At 35.7% G+C, this 18,386-nt stretch overlaps 1 protein-coding gene across 1 annotated transcript in view; it reads right to left on the bottom strand.

The window, feature by feature from the left end:
* Positions 1-18,386, bottom strand: part of LOC102138461 (ankyrin repeat domain-containing protein 30B) — a 142,708-nt gene that overhangs the window by 41,656 nt on the left and 82,666 nt on the right. Inside the window, exons 31-34 of the mRNA XM_065520013.2 lie at positions 16,240-16,312; positions 4,058-4,136; positions 3,679-3,737; positions 1,422-1,512 (exon numbers count right to left, since the gene is read on the bottom strand). Coding sequence (XP_065376085.1) covers positions 1,422-1,512; positions 3,679-3,737; positions 4,058-4,136; positions 16,240-16,312 — 302 coding nt within the window. The remainder of the gene's footprint in view (positions 1-1,421; positions 1,513-3,678; positions 3,738-4,057; positions 4,137-16,239; positions 16,313-18,386) is intronic.

Genomic DNA, 18,386 nt, shown 5'->3' with positions numbered 1-18,386 from the left:
TTTTTAAATCAGGAAAATACTTATTTAAAAAAATTTTAGAATTCAGGTAGTAAATTCAGTATTTTTTTGTTTCTAAAAATTAGTCTGCTTTATTAAGTGTCTAATGGATTTTTATAGAACAACAATTTTACCAAAACAATTTGCTTCATTAAAAATAAAGCCAATGCTCTTAGATTCAAATATTTCTCATTTGAATAGCTAATATCAACAAAATATATACCTTTTATGCTGATAGTAATAGAGAAAACTAAAAAGTCACCATAGTTTACTCCAATTCTAGTAATCCTCCGCTTCCGGTAGTCTCTGGAGTACCCAAAATCTAATCTGGAGTGCAAATATTGTAAATGCATCTGAAGTGAATTCACTCAAATTTCCTATTCAGAAACTCCAAAGTTGCCTGGCTATCTTCTTTCTTGCCCCATTTCCTGCCTCACAATCCCTCTTCCTTAGCCAAAATAATGTCCACATCTGTGGTCTTCATTTTTCCCATTCAACATCTTTTAAAATCAATTTTCCCAACACTTTCTTTCTCTTTGATTAGGAATAGTATCTGACACCTGTAATTATTATTTCTTTACCTCTTTTTCCCCTCTGACCAGAAACAGATGCAGAAATAAAAGCAATATAATGCTTTTCCTTGACCCTGTTATGTCTTGATCTTCTATCCAATTGCCCTTCTTCCAGATTTTTCCAAAGGAAAGGCTATTCTCTTGCTACTTAAGAGTGAGGTCCAAGGACCACCAGCAACGGCATCACCTGAGAACTTATTTAAAATGCCAGAATCCCAAGTCTGCTGAATCACAATGTGCACTGTTAAAAAGGTATTCAGCTGATTTTATAAAGTGTGAAAACTTCTGGTCTATACTGAGTGTATATGACAAATTATATACACACATGGCTGTGCCAATATGCTTATATTCACCTATTGCAGATAAAACACAACTTTCTATGGTCAGTTGCTTCCATCCCTAATGCCTTCCCACCAGTGAGAAAGACAGGAGTGACAACATGTTTGCTGTAATTCCCTGGCAACTTTTGGTAATGGAAGGTCACTTTTTATTCTTCCCAGCTTTCTAATCATGCTCTATCTTTCTCTAAAGAATTATTTTATTTTACCATTCTCCATTATATAAACCTGCTTCTTGTTCCCTCATGTACTCCCTGTCTTCCTTGGTCTTCATTCCCTCTTTTACTCCTTTCTTCAGGTATATTGAATTTAAACTAATAATTCAGCTCTTTTTTTGGCACTCTCAATATAATCTGTTGCTAACATCTGAGAAGACATGTAACTTTCACTCCTTTTGTCCTTCCATGCTACGCATTTAAAAAATAATTTTCTTTGGCTGTCAGAGTATATCAGTCCTCATGCTTTTAGACAAATAATTGGTCAAATGATGTTTTAAATAAAAAATGGTTCTTACCTTCTATTTTGCCATTTATTGTCTTTATTTCTTTTTGATATGTAGCCTCAGTTAAACACACATAATTCTGTGTGTCACTCACAGAGATAATCTGTTAAAGATAATATTAATAAATAATTTCTTTTTTTTACTATTTTTTTTGTTTTGTTTTTTCTGAGACAAAGCCTCACAGGGTTGCCCAGTGGTATGATCTAGGCTCACTGCAACTTCCGGCTCCCAAGACCAAGTGATTCTTCTGCCTCACCGTCACGAATAGCTGGGATGACAGGCATTAGCCACCACACCTGGCTAAATTTTTGTATTTTTAATAGAGACAGGATTTCACCATGTTGGCTAGGCTGGTCTCAAACACCTGACTTTAAGTGATCCACCCACCTTGCCCTACCAAAATACTGGGATTACAGGTGTGAGACACCATAGCCTGCCTCAATAAATAATTTCAATTTAAAAATAATAATAACAAGCATCATATTTTTCATTTAAAATCTTTTTTAAAACAAAATTTTTTACTCTAAAGGTAATTAGATTTAAGGCTGTTCACATATTGAAAACCAAAACATTCAAGAGAAAACCTCAAATGCGCTCTGTATATCATGCTTATCTTTTATCTTCATGTGACTACTGACTGGGTTACTGAGCAAAGAAAATAAATCATATTCCCAAAAAAATTCAATCGTGTGCATATTTCAAAAGGAATTAAATTCAAAGTATCTGCCTTACACTGTAGTCCTTGCAAAAAATAACAGGGCATTTCAAACAAAATACAACACAATTACACATTTGACATATGCATAATTACAGATTTTTTTGTTAAAAATTATGCACGGCATGAAGAGAATTTTCAGAGTATGTCATGCAGAGTAGGAATAGAATTCTGTAAAAGCTGTTTCACTTAGGAAAACAAAGACTTAAGATAATAAGAATAAATTTTACAAGTTTTTGCTGATAAAGAACTGCGTGAATAAAAGATTCATAAGGAAAACATATTTTTGTTATTTTTAAATGAAAGCAAACAATCATTAAAGTGTGCAATTCATTCTTAAGACATAACTTCAAAAAAGTAGAGCAAGCCTTCATAAAAAGAGAAAAATAAAAGCATGTATTCATGAAACATCTAACATGTGCCAGACACGTATTTGCAGATTTTTCTTCACCTTAGAATAATGAGGATGATGATGATGGTGGTGGTTACCCCACTTTCTACTTCCTAGTCGTTCTAGGTTGTTAAGAACAAAATGATGAACAAATATGTTCCACTGTTCTCTCTGTTCGGAATGTTTTGCTCCTAAACTTTCATATGGCCTAGTCTTCATCTTTGAGATGGAGATTAAATGGCAGTCTCAGACAGATCTACTCTGACCATAGAATTCCACTGCCACTCCCATACCCGTGCTAATTATAAAGTTCTTCAATTTTCTCTAACCAAACATTCTCTGTTTTGTTTTTAAGAAAAATTTATAATGACTTATAAGTGTTTTTTTTGTTGTTGTTTTTGGTTTTTTTTGTTTTGTTTTGTTTTGTTTTTGAGATGGAGTCTTTCAAGTCCCAGGCATTATCGTTTTAAGTTCCAAGTTGAGCAAGCTAAGACTACACTTTAAACTCTTTCTCTCTGAATCCAATTAGAGCCTTTGTATATCTAGATATACACAGAATTATGTATTTGCCCATAAATGAACACAGAGAAATTATTTAGTTTTTAGACAAACTCAACTTCAGAACTCAAATAGATTCCTAGTGCCTTCTAAGTCTTATTTTCTTTTGCACTATTCTACATTGGCTTCAAAATTAATCCTGCAAATTAGCAGAATTGCACTATGCAGCTATTATCTACTTGGCACATGATTATAAAGTATGTTCTGATAAATGTCAGAAAATAAATGCTTTCTCTCTCTTTTTTTTTTTTTTTTTTGCTTTTCTTTGAGATGGATTCTCACTCTGTCACCCAGGCTGGAGTGCAGTGGCGCGATCTTGGCTCACTTCAAGCTCCACCTCCTGAGTTCACACCATTCTCCTGCCTCAGCCTCCCGAGTAGCTGAGACTACAGGCACGCACCACCAAACCCGGCTAATTTTTTTATGTTTTTAGTAGAGACAGTTTCACCATGTTAGCCAGGATGGTCTCAATCTCCTGACCTCATGATCACCCACCTTACGGACACATGCAGAGGTGAGAGTATAAAGTCAAATCATCTTTTTATGTTTTAAGATTACTCATTACTTAAGTTTTAAAATAGCAACAACAACAACAATACACATACCTCAGAATCTGAAGATTCTGTATCTTCTTTTTGTCTTGATTCTGATGTGGGTATCTTATCTACAAAATGTTATTCACAGACACATATATGAGAACATTTATTACTGTAAATTGTAATACCATATACAAATATATTGCCATTTATGAGTATTTCAAAAACAAAACTAACAGCAAAAATAGAATTTCAGAATTGAAGCAGGTTCAGTAAAAAAATTGATAGCATGAAGAAAGATATCAGAAAATAATTTTTAAATAGCCATTGTATTTCGGTATATAAAATTGTTTTGTAAATAATAGCACTTAAGCATAGAAAGATTTTCAGAGATATTCACTAATGTACCACTTCTATTATTTTGGTATAAAAATAAAATTGTCATTACTTGTTTGATCTTGTGGAGCTTGTTCAATAATGCCAATATCATTTTCTCGTTGTCCAGTTACTGTCTTTGTTGCTTCCTCCTATTACAAACAATAAACAAAAGCAACAACAACAAAAAAAAACTTCAGGAAAAAAATGTGTTTATTCACTCACACAATTTATCAGTAAGACAAAAGAGAACAACAAGAAAAAACATACACTGTATCTATCAAATCATAGGCATTATCCTGGGAGAAGCAGAAAATATACATGGAAGACAGGTTCTGGCCTATATTCAAGAAATGGTAGAGATATGTGAAAACAAAAAAAGAACAGAGAAGTATAATTCACCAGTTCTACAATTTAAGTCAATAAAATGCATAAGAGTACAAAGGAGAGAACAATGAGTTTTACCTGAAAAGCAGAGAAAATGCCGCCATAATGGGGCCATATTTGGAAGGACAGGCAAAGTGCAGAGTCAGGATACAAAGACTCTAGGTACAACAGCATGTGCAAAATAATAAGGCATGAAACAACGTGGCAACTGAGGGATGCCAAAGTGATGTGGTAAAACTGGAACAGAGTCAGAGCAAATGAGTTGAAGAGACAAAAAATGGGACCAAACCAAGTAAGATATGTGTCACACTAGAATGTGAACTTAACCCTTCAGGTAATGGGTATCCGCTCAATATGCAGATGAGTTATATCATTACAAATATATTTTAGAAAGGTGACCCTTCCAGTGATGTAAAGATAGATGAACATGGGGAGATGGGGCAAAACTAGAAAGGAGTACTTCAAAATTATAGGTAGATGGTTAATTACGGTAATAAGATATGGAAAATTATAAGAAGGTAGATAATACAAATTTTGGTGTGTGACTGGCTTGGTGAACTGGAGGAGGGTTGAAGTGCAGGATGTGGGGGACAGTTGAAATGCAGGTTGAAGTGTTTGAGCAGTTCATGGCTACTTCCTAGATGTTATTTACTAGGATGGGGAAACCAGATGACTGAGTAGATTACAAAGAGTCAGAAAAGAGGCAGGAGAAGAATAAAAAAAAGATGCTTTCAGTTTGAGACCTCTAAGATTTGAGGCATCTAAGGGGCTTGGAAGAAAGATCTGGATAAATACATTTGGAGTATGAGTAGATGACCTACATGAGGAAAATTACATAGTGATAAGAAAATAAATATTTATAAGATAGACTAAATGGGTATAATTAAGCAACACAAATCTATGCAGACTGTTGAAATTTTGAAAATGAAATTAAAGGAGAGAGAAAAACGTGGGATTAAGTTTCTAAGTTATGTATTTCCAAATTTGTTCCAAGAATATAATTTTATTGATATAGGAAAATATTTCTGAAATATTATTGCAATAGGCATCTTTGAATTGAATGAAAACATTTAAATCTACAACAACAAGATTCTGTAAAACCACTTTTATAAAAACCTTGAAATATTTAATTGTGCAAGAGAAATGCTTACCTATAGAATTATGAGGCATTTTTAAGTACTACTATAAAGTGAGATAGAAATGTGAAACCCTGCTTTAAAATTCACATGCTTTTCTTATGTTCCTGTAAAAAATATAATACTAACTCGAATTGCCTATTTACACCATATAGGATGACAGTTTAAAATTGGAGGAAAGATCTCACATAAAGAAAATTAAGCAATAATTATTCGAGTTGAAGATTTAATAGTTTATATATATATATCTATGATTGTCAAGCAGGATTCAGTATTCACAGGTGAAGAAATAAACTAAAAACTTCAAGTCAACAGGATTCCTGAGTTTTAGAAACATACAAATATATGTGCAAGGTTTAATAATTATGAAGACTAAAGTTAATAAGGCTTCCTGGAAATAATATAAAATATCTCCACTGTAAGAGATATATTTAAAAGTAAAAAGTGGGGGGGCAGAGCAAGATGGCTGAATTGGAAGAGCTCCAGTCTCTAGCTCCCAGTGCCAGCGACACAGAAGACAGGTGATTTCTGCATTTTCAACTGAGGTACTGGGTTCATCTTACTAGGGACTGCCAGACAATCGGTGCTAGTCAGCTGCTGCAGCCCGACCAGCGAGAGCTGAAGCAGGGCAAGGCATCGCCTCACGTGGGAAGCGCAAGGGGAAAGGGAATCCATTTTCCTAGCCAGGGGAACTGAGACACACAACACCTGGAAAATCGGGTAACTCCCACCCCAATACTGCGCTTTACCAAGGGTCTTAGAAAACGGGCACACCAGGAGACTATATCCCACTCCTGGTCGAGAGGTCCCAAACCCACGGAGCCTCCCTCATTGCTAGCACAGCAGTCTGCAATCTAACTACAAGGCAGCAGCCAGGCTGGGGGAGGGGCATCCACCATTGCTGAGGCTTAAGTAGGTAAACAAAGCTGCTGGGAAGCTCGAACTGGGTGGAGTTCACAGCAGCTCAAAGAAGCCTACCTGTCTCTGTAGACTCCACCTCTGGGGACAGGACACAGCTAAACAACAACAACAAAAGCAGCAGAAACCTCTGCAGACCCAAACGACTCTGTCTGACACCTTTGAAGAGAGCAGTGGATCTCCCAACATGGAGGTTGAGATCTGAGAATGGACAGATTGCCTGCTCAAATGGGTCCCTGACCCCTGAGTAGTCTAACTGGGAGACATGCCCACCAGGGGTAGACCAACACCCGACACCTCACAGGGTGGAGTACACCCCTGAGAGGAAGCTTCCAAAGCAAGAATCAGACAGGTACACTCGCTGTTCAGCAATATTCTATCTTCTGAAGACTCTGCTGCTGATACCCAGGCAAACAGGGTCTGGAGTGGACCTCAAGCAATCTCCAACAGACCTACAGCTGAGAGTCCTGACTGTTAGAAGGAAAACTAAGAAACAGGAAGGACACGCACAACAAAACCCCATCAGTACGTCACCATCATCAAAGACCAGAGGCAGATGAAACCACAAAGATGGGGAAAAAGCAGGGCAGAAAAGCTGGAAATTCAAAAAATAAGAGCACATCTCCCCCTGCAAAGGAATGCAGCTCATCGCCAGCAATGGATCAAAGCTGGATGGAGAATGACTTTGATGAGATGAGAGAAGAAGGCTCCAGTCCATCAAACTTCTCAGAGCTAAAGGAGGAATTACGTACCCAGTGCAAAGAAACTAAAAATCTTGAAAAAAGAGTGGAAGAATTGATAACTAGAATAATTAATGCAGAGAAGGCCATAAACGAACTGACAGAGATGAAAACCATGACACGAGAAATACGTGACAAATGCACAAGCTTCAGTAACCGACTCGATCAACTGGAAGAAAGAGTATCAGCAATTGAGGATCAAATGAATGAAATGAAATGAGAAGAGAAATCTAAAGAAAAAAGAAGAAAAAGAAATGAACAAAGCCTGCAAGAAGTATGGGATTATGTAAAAAGACCAAATCTACGTCTGATTGGGGTGCCTGAAAGTGAGGAGGAAAATGGAACCAAGTTGGAAAACACTCTTCAGGATATCATCCAGGAGAACTTCCCCAACCTAGTAGGGCAGGCCAACATTCAAATTCAGAAAATACAGAGAACGCCACAAAGATACTCCTCGAGAAGAGCAACTCCAAGACACATAATTGCCAGATTCACCAAAGTTGAAATGAAGGAAAAAATCTTAAGGGCAGCCAGAGAGAAAGGTCGGGTTACCCACAAAGGGAAGCCCATCAGACTTACAGCAGATCTCTTGGCAGAAACTCTACAAGCCAGAAGACAGTGGGGGCCAATATTCAACATTCTTAAGAAAAGAATTTTAAACCAAGAATTTCATATCCAGCCAAACTAAGTTTCATAAGTGAAGGAGAAATAAAATCCTTTACAGATAAGCAAATGCTTAGAGATTTTGTCACCACCAGACCTGCCTTACAAGAGACCCTGAAGGAAGCACTAAACATGGAAAGGAACAACCGGTACCAGCCATTGCAAAAACATGCCAAAATGTAAAGACCATCGAGGCTAGGAAGAAAGTGCATCAACTAACGAGCAAAATAACCAGTTAATATCATAATGGCAGGATCAAGTTCACACATAAGAATATTAACCTTAAATGTAAATGGACTAAATACTCCAATTAAAAGACACAGACTGGCAAACTGGATAAAGAGGCAAGACCCATCAGTTTGCTGTATTCAGGAGACCCATCTCACAGGCAGAGACATACATAGGCTCAAAATAAAGAGATGGAGGAAGATCTACCAAGCAAATGGAGAACAAAAAAAAAGCAGGGGTTGCAATACTAGTCTCTGATAAAACAGACTTTAAACCATCAAAGATCAAAAGAGACAAAGAAGGCCATTACATAATGGTAAAGGGATCAATTCAACAGGAAGAGCTAACTCTCCTAAATATATATGCACCCAATACAGGAACACCCAGATTCATAAAGCAAGTCCTTAGAGACTTACAAAGAGACTTAGACTCCCGTACAATAATAAGGGAGACTTCAACAACCCACTGTCAACATTAGACAGATCAATGAGACAGAAAGTTAACAAGGATATCCAGGAATTGAACTCATCTCTGCAGGAAACAGACCTAATACACATCTACAGAACTCTCCACCCCAAATCAACAGAATATACATTCTTCTCAGCACCATATCACACTTATTCCAAAATAGATCACATAACTGGAAGTAAAGCACTCCTCATCAAATGTACAAGAACAGAAATTATAACAAACTGTCTCTCAGACCACAGTGCAATCAAACCACAACTCAGGACTAAGAAACTCAATCAAAACCACTCAACTACATGGAAACTGAACAACCTGCTCCTGAAGACTACTGGGTACATAACGAAATGAAGGCAGAAATAAAGATGTTATTTGAAACCAATGAGAATAAAGACACAACATACCAGAATCTCTGGGACACATTTAAAGCAGTGTGTAGAGGGAAATTTATAGCACTAAATGCCCACAAGAGAAAGCTGGAAAGATCTAAAATTGACACTCTAACATCACAATTAAAAGAACTAGAGAGGCAAGAGCAAACACATTCAAAAGCTAGCAGGAGGCAAGAAATAACTAAGATTAGAGCAGAACTGAAGGAGATAGAGACACAAAAAACCCTCCAAAAAATCAATGAATCCAGGAGTTGGTTTTTTGAAAAGATCAACAAAATTGATAGACCACTAGCAAGACTAATAAAGAAGAAAAGAGAGCAGAATCAAATAGATGCAATAAAATATGATAAAGGGGATATCACCACTGACCCCACAGAAATACAAACTACCATCACAGAATACTATAAACACCTCTATGCAAATAAACTGGAAAATCTAGAAGAAATGGATAATTTCCTGGACACTTACACTCTTCCAAGACTAAATCAGGAAGAAGCTGAATCCCTGAAGAGACCAATAGCAGGCTCTAAAATTGAGGCAATAATTAATAGTCTACCAACCAAAAAAAGTCCAGGACCAGATGGATTCACAGCTGAATTCTATCAGAGGTACAAGGAGGACCTGGTACCATTCCTTCTGAAACTATTCCAATCATTAGAAAAAGAGGGAATCCACCCTAACTCATTTTATGAGGCCAACATCATCCTGATACCAAAGCCTGGCAGAAACACAACAAAAAAAGAGAATTTTAGACCAATATCCCTGATGAACATTGATGCAAAAATCCTCAATAAAATACTGGCAAACCGGATGCAGCTGCACATCAAAAAGCTTATCCACCACGATCAAGTGGGCTTCATCCCTGCAATGCAAGGCTGGTTCAACATACGCAAATCAATAAACGTAATCCAGCATATAAACAGAACCAAAGACAAAAACCACATGATTGTCTCAATAGATGCAGAAAAGGCCTTTGACAAAATTCAACAGCCCTTCATGCTAAAAACGCTCAATAAATTCGGAATTGATGGAACGTATCTCAAAATAATAAGAGCTATTTATGACAAACCCACAGCCAATATCATACTGAATGGGCAAAAACTGGAAAAATTCCCTTTGAAAACTGGCACAAGACAGGGATGCCTTCTCTCACCACTCCTATTCAACATAGTGTTGGAAGTTCTGGCTAGGGCAATCAGGCAAGAGAAAGAAATCAAGGGTATTCAGTTAGGAAAAGAAGAAGTCAAATTGTCCCTGTTTGAAGATGACATGATTCTATATTTAGAAAACCCCATTGTCTCAGCCCAAAATCTCCTTAAACTGATAAGCAACTTCAGCAAAGTCTCAGGATACAAAATTAATGTGCAAAAATCACAAGCATTCTTATATACCAGTAACAGACAGCCAAATCATGAATGAACTTCCATTCACAATTGCTTCAAAGAGAATAAAATACCTAGGAATCCCACTTACAAGGGATTCCTTGTAAAGGACCTCTTCAAGGAGAACTACAAACCACTGCTCAGTGAAATAAAAGAGGACCCAAACAAATGGAAGAACATACCATGCTCATGGATAGGAAGAATCAATATCGTGAAAATGGCCATACTGTCCAAGGTTATCTATAGATTCAATGCCATCCCCATGAAGTTACCAATGAGTTTCTTCACAGAATTGGAAAAAACTACTTTAAACTTCATATGGAACCAAAAAAGAGCCCGTATTGCCAAGACAATCCGAAGTCAAAAGAACAAAGCTGGAGGCATCACGCTACCTGACTTCAAACTATACTGCAAGGCTACAGTAACCAAAACAGCATGGTACTGGTACCAAAACAGAGATATAGACCAATGGAACAGAACAGAGTCCTCAGAAATAATACCACACATCTACAGCCATCTGATATTTGACAAACCTGGGAAAAAACAGAAATGGGGAAAGGATTCCCTATTTAATAAATGGTGCTGGGAAAATTGGCTAGCCATAAGTAGAAAGCTGAAACTGGATCCTTTCCTTACTCCTTATACGAAAATTAATTCAAGATGGATTAGAGACTTAAATGTTAGACCTAATACCATAAAAACTCTAGAAGAAAATCTAGGTAATACCATTCAGGACATAGGCATGGGCAAGGACTTCATGTCTAAAACACCAAAAGCAACGGCAGCAAAAGCCAAAATTGACAAATAGGATCTCATTAAATTAAAGAGCTTCTGCACAGCAAAAGAAACTACCATCAGAGTGAACAGGCATCCTACAGAATGGGAGAAAGTTTTTGCAATATACTCACCTGACAAAGCACTAATATCCAGAACCTACAAAGAACTCAAACAAATTTACAAGAAAAAAACAAACAACCCCATCAAAAAGTGGGCAAAGGATATGAACAGACATTTCTCAAAAGAAGACACTCATACAGCCAACAGACACATGAGAAAATGCTCATCATCACTGGCCATCAGAGAAATGCAAATCAAAACCACAGTGAGATACCATCTCACACCAGTTAGAATGGCAATCATTAAAAAGTCAGGAAACAGCAGGTGCTGGAGAGGATGTGGAGAAATAGGAACACTTTTACACTATTGGTGGGATTGTAAACTAGTTCAACCATTATGGAAAACAGTATGGCGATTCCTCAAGGATCTAGAACTAGAAGTACCATATGACCCAGCCATCCCATTACTGGGTATATACCCAAAGGATTATAAATCATGCTGCTATAAAGACACATGCACACGTATGTTTATTGCGGCACTATTCACAATAGCAAAGACTTGGAATCAACCCAAATGTCCATCAGTGACAGGCTGGATTAAGAAAATGTGGCACATACACACCATGGAATACTATGCAGCCATAAAACAGGATGAGTTTGTGTCCTTTGTAGGGACATGGGTGCATCTGGAAACCATCATTCTCAGCAAACTATCGCAAGAACAGAAAACCAAACACCGCATGTTCTCACTCATAGGTGGGAACTGAACAATGAGATCAGTTGAACTCGGGAAGGGGAACATCACACACCAGGGCCTATCACGGGGAAGGGGGAGGGGGAGGGATTGCATTGGGAGTTATACCTGATGTAAATGACGAGTTGATGGGTGCTGACGAGTTGATGGGTGCAGCACACCAACATGGCACATGTACACATATGTAACAAACCTGCACGTTATGCACATGTACCCTAGAACTTAAAGTATAATAATAATAAAAAATAAAAAAATAAAAAAATAAAATAAAATAAAAGTAAAAAGTATTCTTCCAATGATAAGTTTGTTTACTCTGCTATCAATCTTCCCTTGCATATTCTATAATATGCATATTCCCTTGCATGTTCTATAATAATAGGTACTTTAAAAAATTCACCAATGTTGATTACATTCATTTGATGTGTGTATATAGTACCATCACATACAGATATTATGAGCAAAAATCTCAGAATATTTCTATAGATTACTAATTTCTCCATTTATTTATTTCAGAGTACTGAAGCTTAAAAGAGATTTTTCTCTTTTAAGAGACACAGAAGAAAAATCTTGTTCATATGATCAGAAAATTTAATTTTAATAACAAGTTTAAATAAAATGCTTATTTATTTATACTCTATTATCAAAAATATTCTAAACAGCTGCCAAGGTTATATCAAAGAGTGAGATAAATTAGTTAAATAACTTAAGGATATGTCAAATATTAAGTTAGAAATCTGAAATCAGAAACCAAAGAATCAAAATTAGTAATTCACAATAAAGCTGACAAGGCCTAAAACAGATTTTACTTTGCATTCTATATTAATATAAGTATGGCTACATTAAATATAAAACATAAAGTTACTAAAAGAAGTGAGAATTAAATTTTCATGCCTTGTTTATAAATTTTTTGTTGACACACTATAAATGTACACGTTTTAGGGGTACATATTATCACTTAATACATTCACATAATCAAATCAGAATAATTGAGATATTAATCGCCTTAAGTATGTATCTTTCCTTTATGTTAGAATCATTCAAATTATTCTCTACTAGGTATTTTAAAGAGTACAACAAATTGCTCTTACCTATACTTGTCCTTATGTTTTCTTCCAGTTTTTTATTAAAATCAGCTATAAGTCACTCAAAAACACCTGAGCTATAATTTATTAGCTGGCTGTGTTTTCTTAATTTTTATTTTAAATAATTTATATCATATCTTTTATTATAGAGAGTTCCTGCTCTCATTGAAACCAATATTTTTGCTGTGTATTTATAAAAATCTGTCTCATCTTGACTCTCTCATGTAGTCTCTATGATTATCTTACCCTTCTTCAATGACTTATTTCCTATCATCCCCTTCATCTAATTTATTATTATATAAATATGGTGGTATCCATTAGATAATTTTTTTAACCAAAATAACCTAGGACAAATATTTACCCTTACATAGTTTATAGTATTACAGAAATAATTAAAATTTAAAAATTACATGTTATATTTTGAAATATCTCTTCACAATTTACAGTTGTATTAGTTACCTCTTGCGTGGAAAAATGTGAGACTTTAGTTCTTAATAGTACCTTGTTTAACTGGGTTTGCCTTAAAATGGTATAGGTTGTTTCTATTCTGTGTGGCAAAAAGCTAAGTATAAATAACTGTATAAATTCTGCTTCTTTCAAGAAACAGAGAAAAACAGAATAAGTCATGGGGGGGCAATGATTGATTAATGAAAATCATATGTAGCAACTAAATAGAAACTTGTAAATAAATAACAATTGAGACAGAGATGCCCTCAAAAGCAGATACTGAAAAAACGTGTTCTGTGAGAAAAAAGTCTGGGGTAAATCATTTTTAAAAAGGTGATGGAGGAGGGAGAAACAAACAAGAGACATGATCAGTCAATCAAGTATGAGCTTCAGTCGTGAAAGAAAAGGAGAAACAACTACCTTAAGACATGTGACAAAATACATAAAATACAGATTTTTGTTAATAATATATTCCCATAATGCTGATCAGTATTTACACTATAATTAGTTATTTTGTTAATATCTGGGTAATCAAGATTTTAATTTTATTATTATATAATAAGACACTCAATTAGTTAAACATGGTCTTCAATCAATACCTAAAAGCGAGAACAGTCTTACTACAGAGAGAGAAAAAATTTAAAAAGGAATATTTCATAAACTTTTCACCTGAAGAAATTATTGGTAATAAGAATTTCAGAGTAATGTATTCCTTGAAAACATATGTTTAATAGAACATGAGTTTTGGCTGGGCTTTGTGACTCACGCCTGTAATCCCAGCACTTTAGGAGGCCTAGGAGGGCAGATCATGAGGTCAAGGGATCGAGACCATCCTGGCCAACATGGTGAAACCCTGCCTCTACTAAAAATACAAAATTAGCTGGGCGTGGTGGCACACACCTGTAGTCCCAGCTTATGTAGGAGGTTGAGGCAGGAGAATTGGTTGAACCAAGAAGGCAGAGGCTACAGTCAACCAAGATCATGCCACTGCACTCCAGCCTGGGTAACAGAGTGAGACTCCGTCTCAAAAACAAAAAAACAACGTGAGTTGAGACTAAAATATATTACAATATTTTTAATCTAAATTCTACATGGAGGATACTAGAAAATATAGTGTAACCTTCTTTCCTAGTTACTACATATCTCTGATTTACTGTCTTCTTATTTAAGACATATTTCCTTAAGATAATGCATGTGAATTTATGCATTCTAAATATTAAAAGAAAATATAAATTTAAGCCACATTTAGAAATTCATTAGATTTAATTATAAGATACATTATGCATATTATCTCACTCGTAACATTCTATTACATAAAATAATCAATTGTCTGCTTATTATTCACATTGCAAACCTCTTAAAATGCTTTTTATAGGCAAGACTGTATTCTGGGTACACAAGGATGCACGCAAGTATGTTTTCTAACTTGCGGTATCTCATAGTGATGGAAGAGCTTCAAAAAGATTATTTAAATAACTAAATATAAAATCTTCTGAAATTTAAAATTTTCAAATGTGATCAAAGATCTTTGAACAATATGTTTAAAAACTGCAATTTAAAAATTCTGAAATTAAAATCTTACCATATGCTTATTAAGAGTCTCTGCTTCCAGAACTGGTTGTTTACTTAGGGTAAAACCTGCGTTCTTCATTTAGATGAAGAGTTTAAAGTATACTTTTAATTAAATAACTTATAAAACACACTGGCATCCCTTAGTAATACAGATTCTGAGAAGGAGAATTTACATTTCTAAATTTCTACTAATATTTATTTATTTATTTATTTATTGAGATGGAGTCTCGCTCTGTCGCCCAGGCTGGAGTGCAGTGGCGCAATCTTGGCTCACTGCAAGCTCCACCTCCCAGGTTCATGGCATTCTCCTGCTTCAGCCTCCCGAGTAGCTGGGACTACAGGCGGCCGCCACCATGCCCAGCTAATTTTGTTTTGTATTTTTTAGTAGAGACGGGGTTTCACAGTGTTAGCCAGGATGACCTCGATCTCCTGACCTCGTGATCCACCCGCCTTGGCCTCCCTAAGTGCTGGGATTACAGGCATAAGCTACCGCGCCCGGCCTCTACTATTATTTTTTAAATTTGAGTTAAGGTCTCGCTATGTTGCCCACACGGGTTTCAAACTCTTGGGCTCAAGAAATCCTCCTGCATCAGCCTCCTTGGTAGCTGGAACTACAGGCATGCACCACCATGCCCAAATAAAGTTTCACAACTTCTAATATTATTTTGGTGTATTTAAAGAACCAAGAAGAGAAACTGAGACAAAGCTCTCTCCTAAAAACTACGTGATATCAAAATAGTAAGTGCAAAAATCCTATATGTTATGTGGCACAGTTTTGGAACTGAACAGTATCAGAGAAATTCCTTGATTACTATAATAAGTAACTTGATCCATTAAAGATAAATTTAAGCATGAGTTTTTTTTAAGTTACAATAGGATAATTTTAAAACTCACAGTAAGTACACTTATCCAAATAAAAATTTACCAGATTTTATATATTCTCTACTGTGGAAAAGTTTTTTCTAATATAGTGCTCCTGTCACTATATATTCTCCAGCCCTTTCTTTTTATGGCCCTCACACCCTCAAAGTATTTACCAAACATTTGTTATTTACTAACGTAAAAAAAAAAAAAAAAAAAAAAAAAAATGTTTAAATCAACTACTCATATTTCTATAAAATATTTTTATCTGACCAACTTTATATTGCCAACATGAAATAATGATACTTACAGCACTGCAAAACATGAAAAGTAAATACTATACAGAACTAGATTCCAACTGAGAAAATCAACTTCACAAAAGATCATTTTACCTTGGTAGCAAGACTAAAGTCTTCCTCAAGTTTTGTAGGCTGTGAATTTTCAGTAGTCGGTTTGCCAAAAGGACTTTAGAGAAAAAAGATACAACATAAAGGAGCAAATTCATATATTTAAAAAGGAAATCTGCTAGTTCATATCTTGGTGCTCACTCCAAAAAAATGAGAAGAAAAAAACAAAATCTGGGGAAAGATCAGTCCTCGGTATATTAAATCATGTTTCTTGGTATAATTAAAATATGACCTCTGTTTTTAAAAAATATTTTAGTTAACTATTTTTGACTCTACCTCCCGAACCTATAACATCCAAAGAACACTCACTCTTAGTTCCATAAAAAATAGTGACAGCCAATATAATTGGCATACCCTGAGAATAACTCGTCCTCACAAACTGTCCTCAGTGATGAACTGAAAATGTATTTAATGGCTGACATAACTTTTGATATCTAAATTGGAACAAACTTGATAACCTAAAATGAGGAAGAAAGATACAGTTACCTTGTCCTTTATCCACTCTCTACCTCTGATTTAAAGACTAATCTGTGTCACAGGAAAATGACATTGTTTCTCAGCATAAAAACCACTTAAGAAGACCCTTTTGCTTTCCTTCACCCTAAAACACTACAGAGGGTGCCCTGAAATATTTGAAATGTTGAAAAGCTGAACCTACAAATGTCAAATCACAAATGTATATTTCTTATTGGGAATATTTTTCTCAACAAAAATTGAAACTGTAAAAATAATAAAATCTAACTACTTATTTTATACTTGTCCTTCCCTGTTCAGGGCTACATCAACTAGCAAAACCTTAAAAATCTTTGTACTTATTCCCAAGGAGAGAGACTGCTAGAAAAACTGAGTCCTGATAATTGGATTTCTCTAAGTACCGTATATACACAGAGAGAAAGATCTGGAAGTGGGAGCAACTATATATAGTGAAAGTGTCTCACTTCCACATCTTTCTTCTGCAGGGCTTCATGGCAGTCTCCAACCTTTAAATATTCTATTTAAAGATTACTATCTGTGCTTTGATGAGCTGAATATTTAAAGGTTGGAGACCACCCTGAAGCCCTGAAGAAGAAAGATGTGGAAGTGAAAGACGCTTTCACTATATATAGTGGCACCCACTTCCAGATCTTTCTTTCTGTGTATATATGAAAAGATAAACTCAATGACCAACCAAGAAGTTCTGTATTTACCTATTCCTGGAAAACAACTAAATGGAGACTCAGTCAGTCATTCACCTCCAGCATAAGCATGTTATCAAAAACCCAACTGAAGCTCCATGACTTATTTGATAGCCAATCTTACCCCTGCTTTACATGTACATGGTTACAACATCAGAGGCTTGAAAAAAGAGGCAAAGGGAAGGGGACACCTGCCTTGGGCCACAGATCTATGTAATTCAGCAACCTTCAATCTCCTAGCACTCAAGGGGCTCTAAGCCTCTCCAGTGAGATTTGGGGTGAAAGAACAGAATAGCACATTTCTATCTGATTTTAGAGACTTTTCCCAGTGGCTCATTTTTTTAAAAATCTTTCCATAGAAACCTTGAAGCTTGTCCATTCTTCCAATTAAACAAGCAAAAGAGCAGTGACCTATTCAGGACTTCTTTTGTACCATATTTAATATGCCTTTCTAGATAACTCCCAATGTCTACTGTGTTTGTTCTAATTTATCTTCATCAAACTTGTCATAAGATCCAACACTCTGATCTCTTTGGTAAAACCCTTACTCCTACCAATCCTGGGATTATATCTCTTCAGACTTGGCCTTTCCCTGCTAATTCCCTTGTTACCTACTTCCACTGGGTTCTCCAGCTAATTCCATTCTTATCCTTTTCAATTTGTTTAATTAGACCCATTTCCTCTTCCTTTCTATTATTCAAACACTCACTTACATGGTGATATAAAAACAAGAGTAATGGGCTTTGAAATGAGTTTAAATATTACTTGTTACCTCCTATATTTAAATAGGTCACTTTGAGTTTCAGACTCTCCATCTGAACAACCATTTTTCCAGGATATTAAATACAGGTTGAAATATGAAAGTATTTTGATTAGTCTCCAAGAGTCCTTAAAATCCTAAAATTCCATGTACTTTTAATTTTACCTATAGAAAAATGGGGCTGGTAGAAAGCAATA

The sequence above is a fragment of the Macaca fascicularis genome, chromosome 9 (assembly GCF_037993035.2).
Source record: "Macaca fascicularis isolate 582-1 chromosome 9, T2T-MFA8v1.1".
Taxonomy (NCBI): domain Eukaryota; kingdom Metazoa; phylum Chordata; class Mammalia; order Primates; family Cercopithecidae; genus Macaca; species Macaca fascicularis.
The sequence above is the reverse complement of the archived record's forward strand: the minus strand, read 5'-3'. Positions and strand labels throughout refer to the sequence as shown.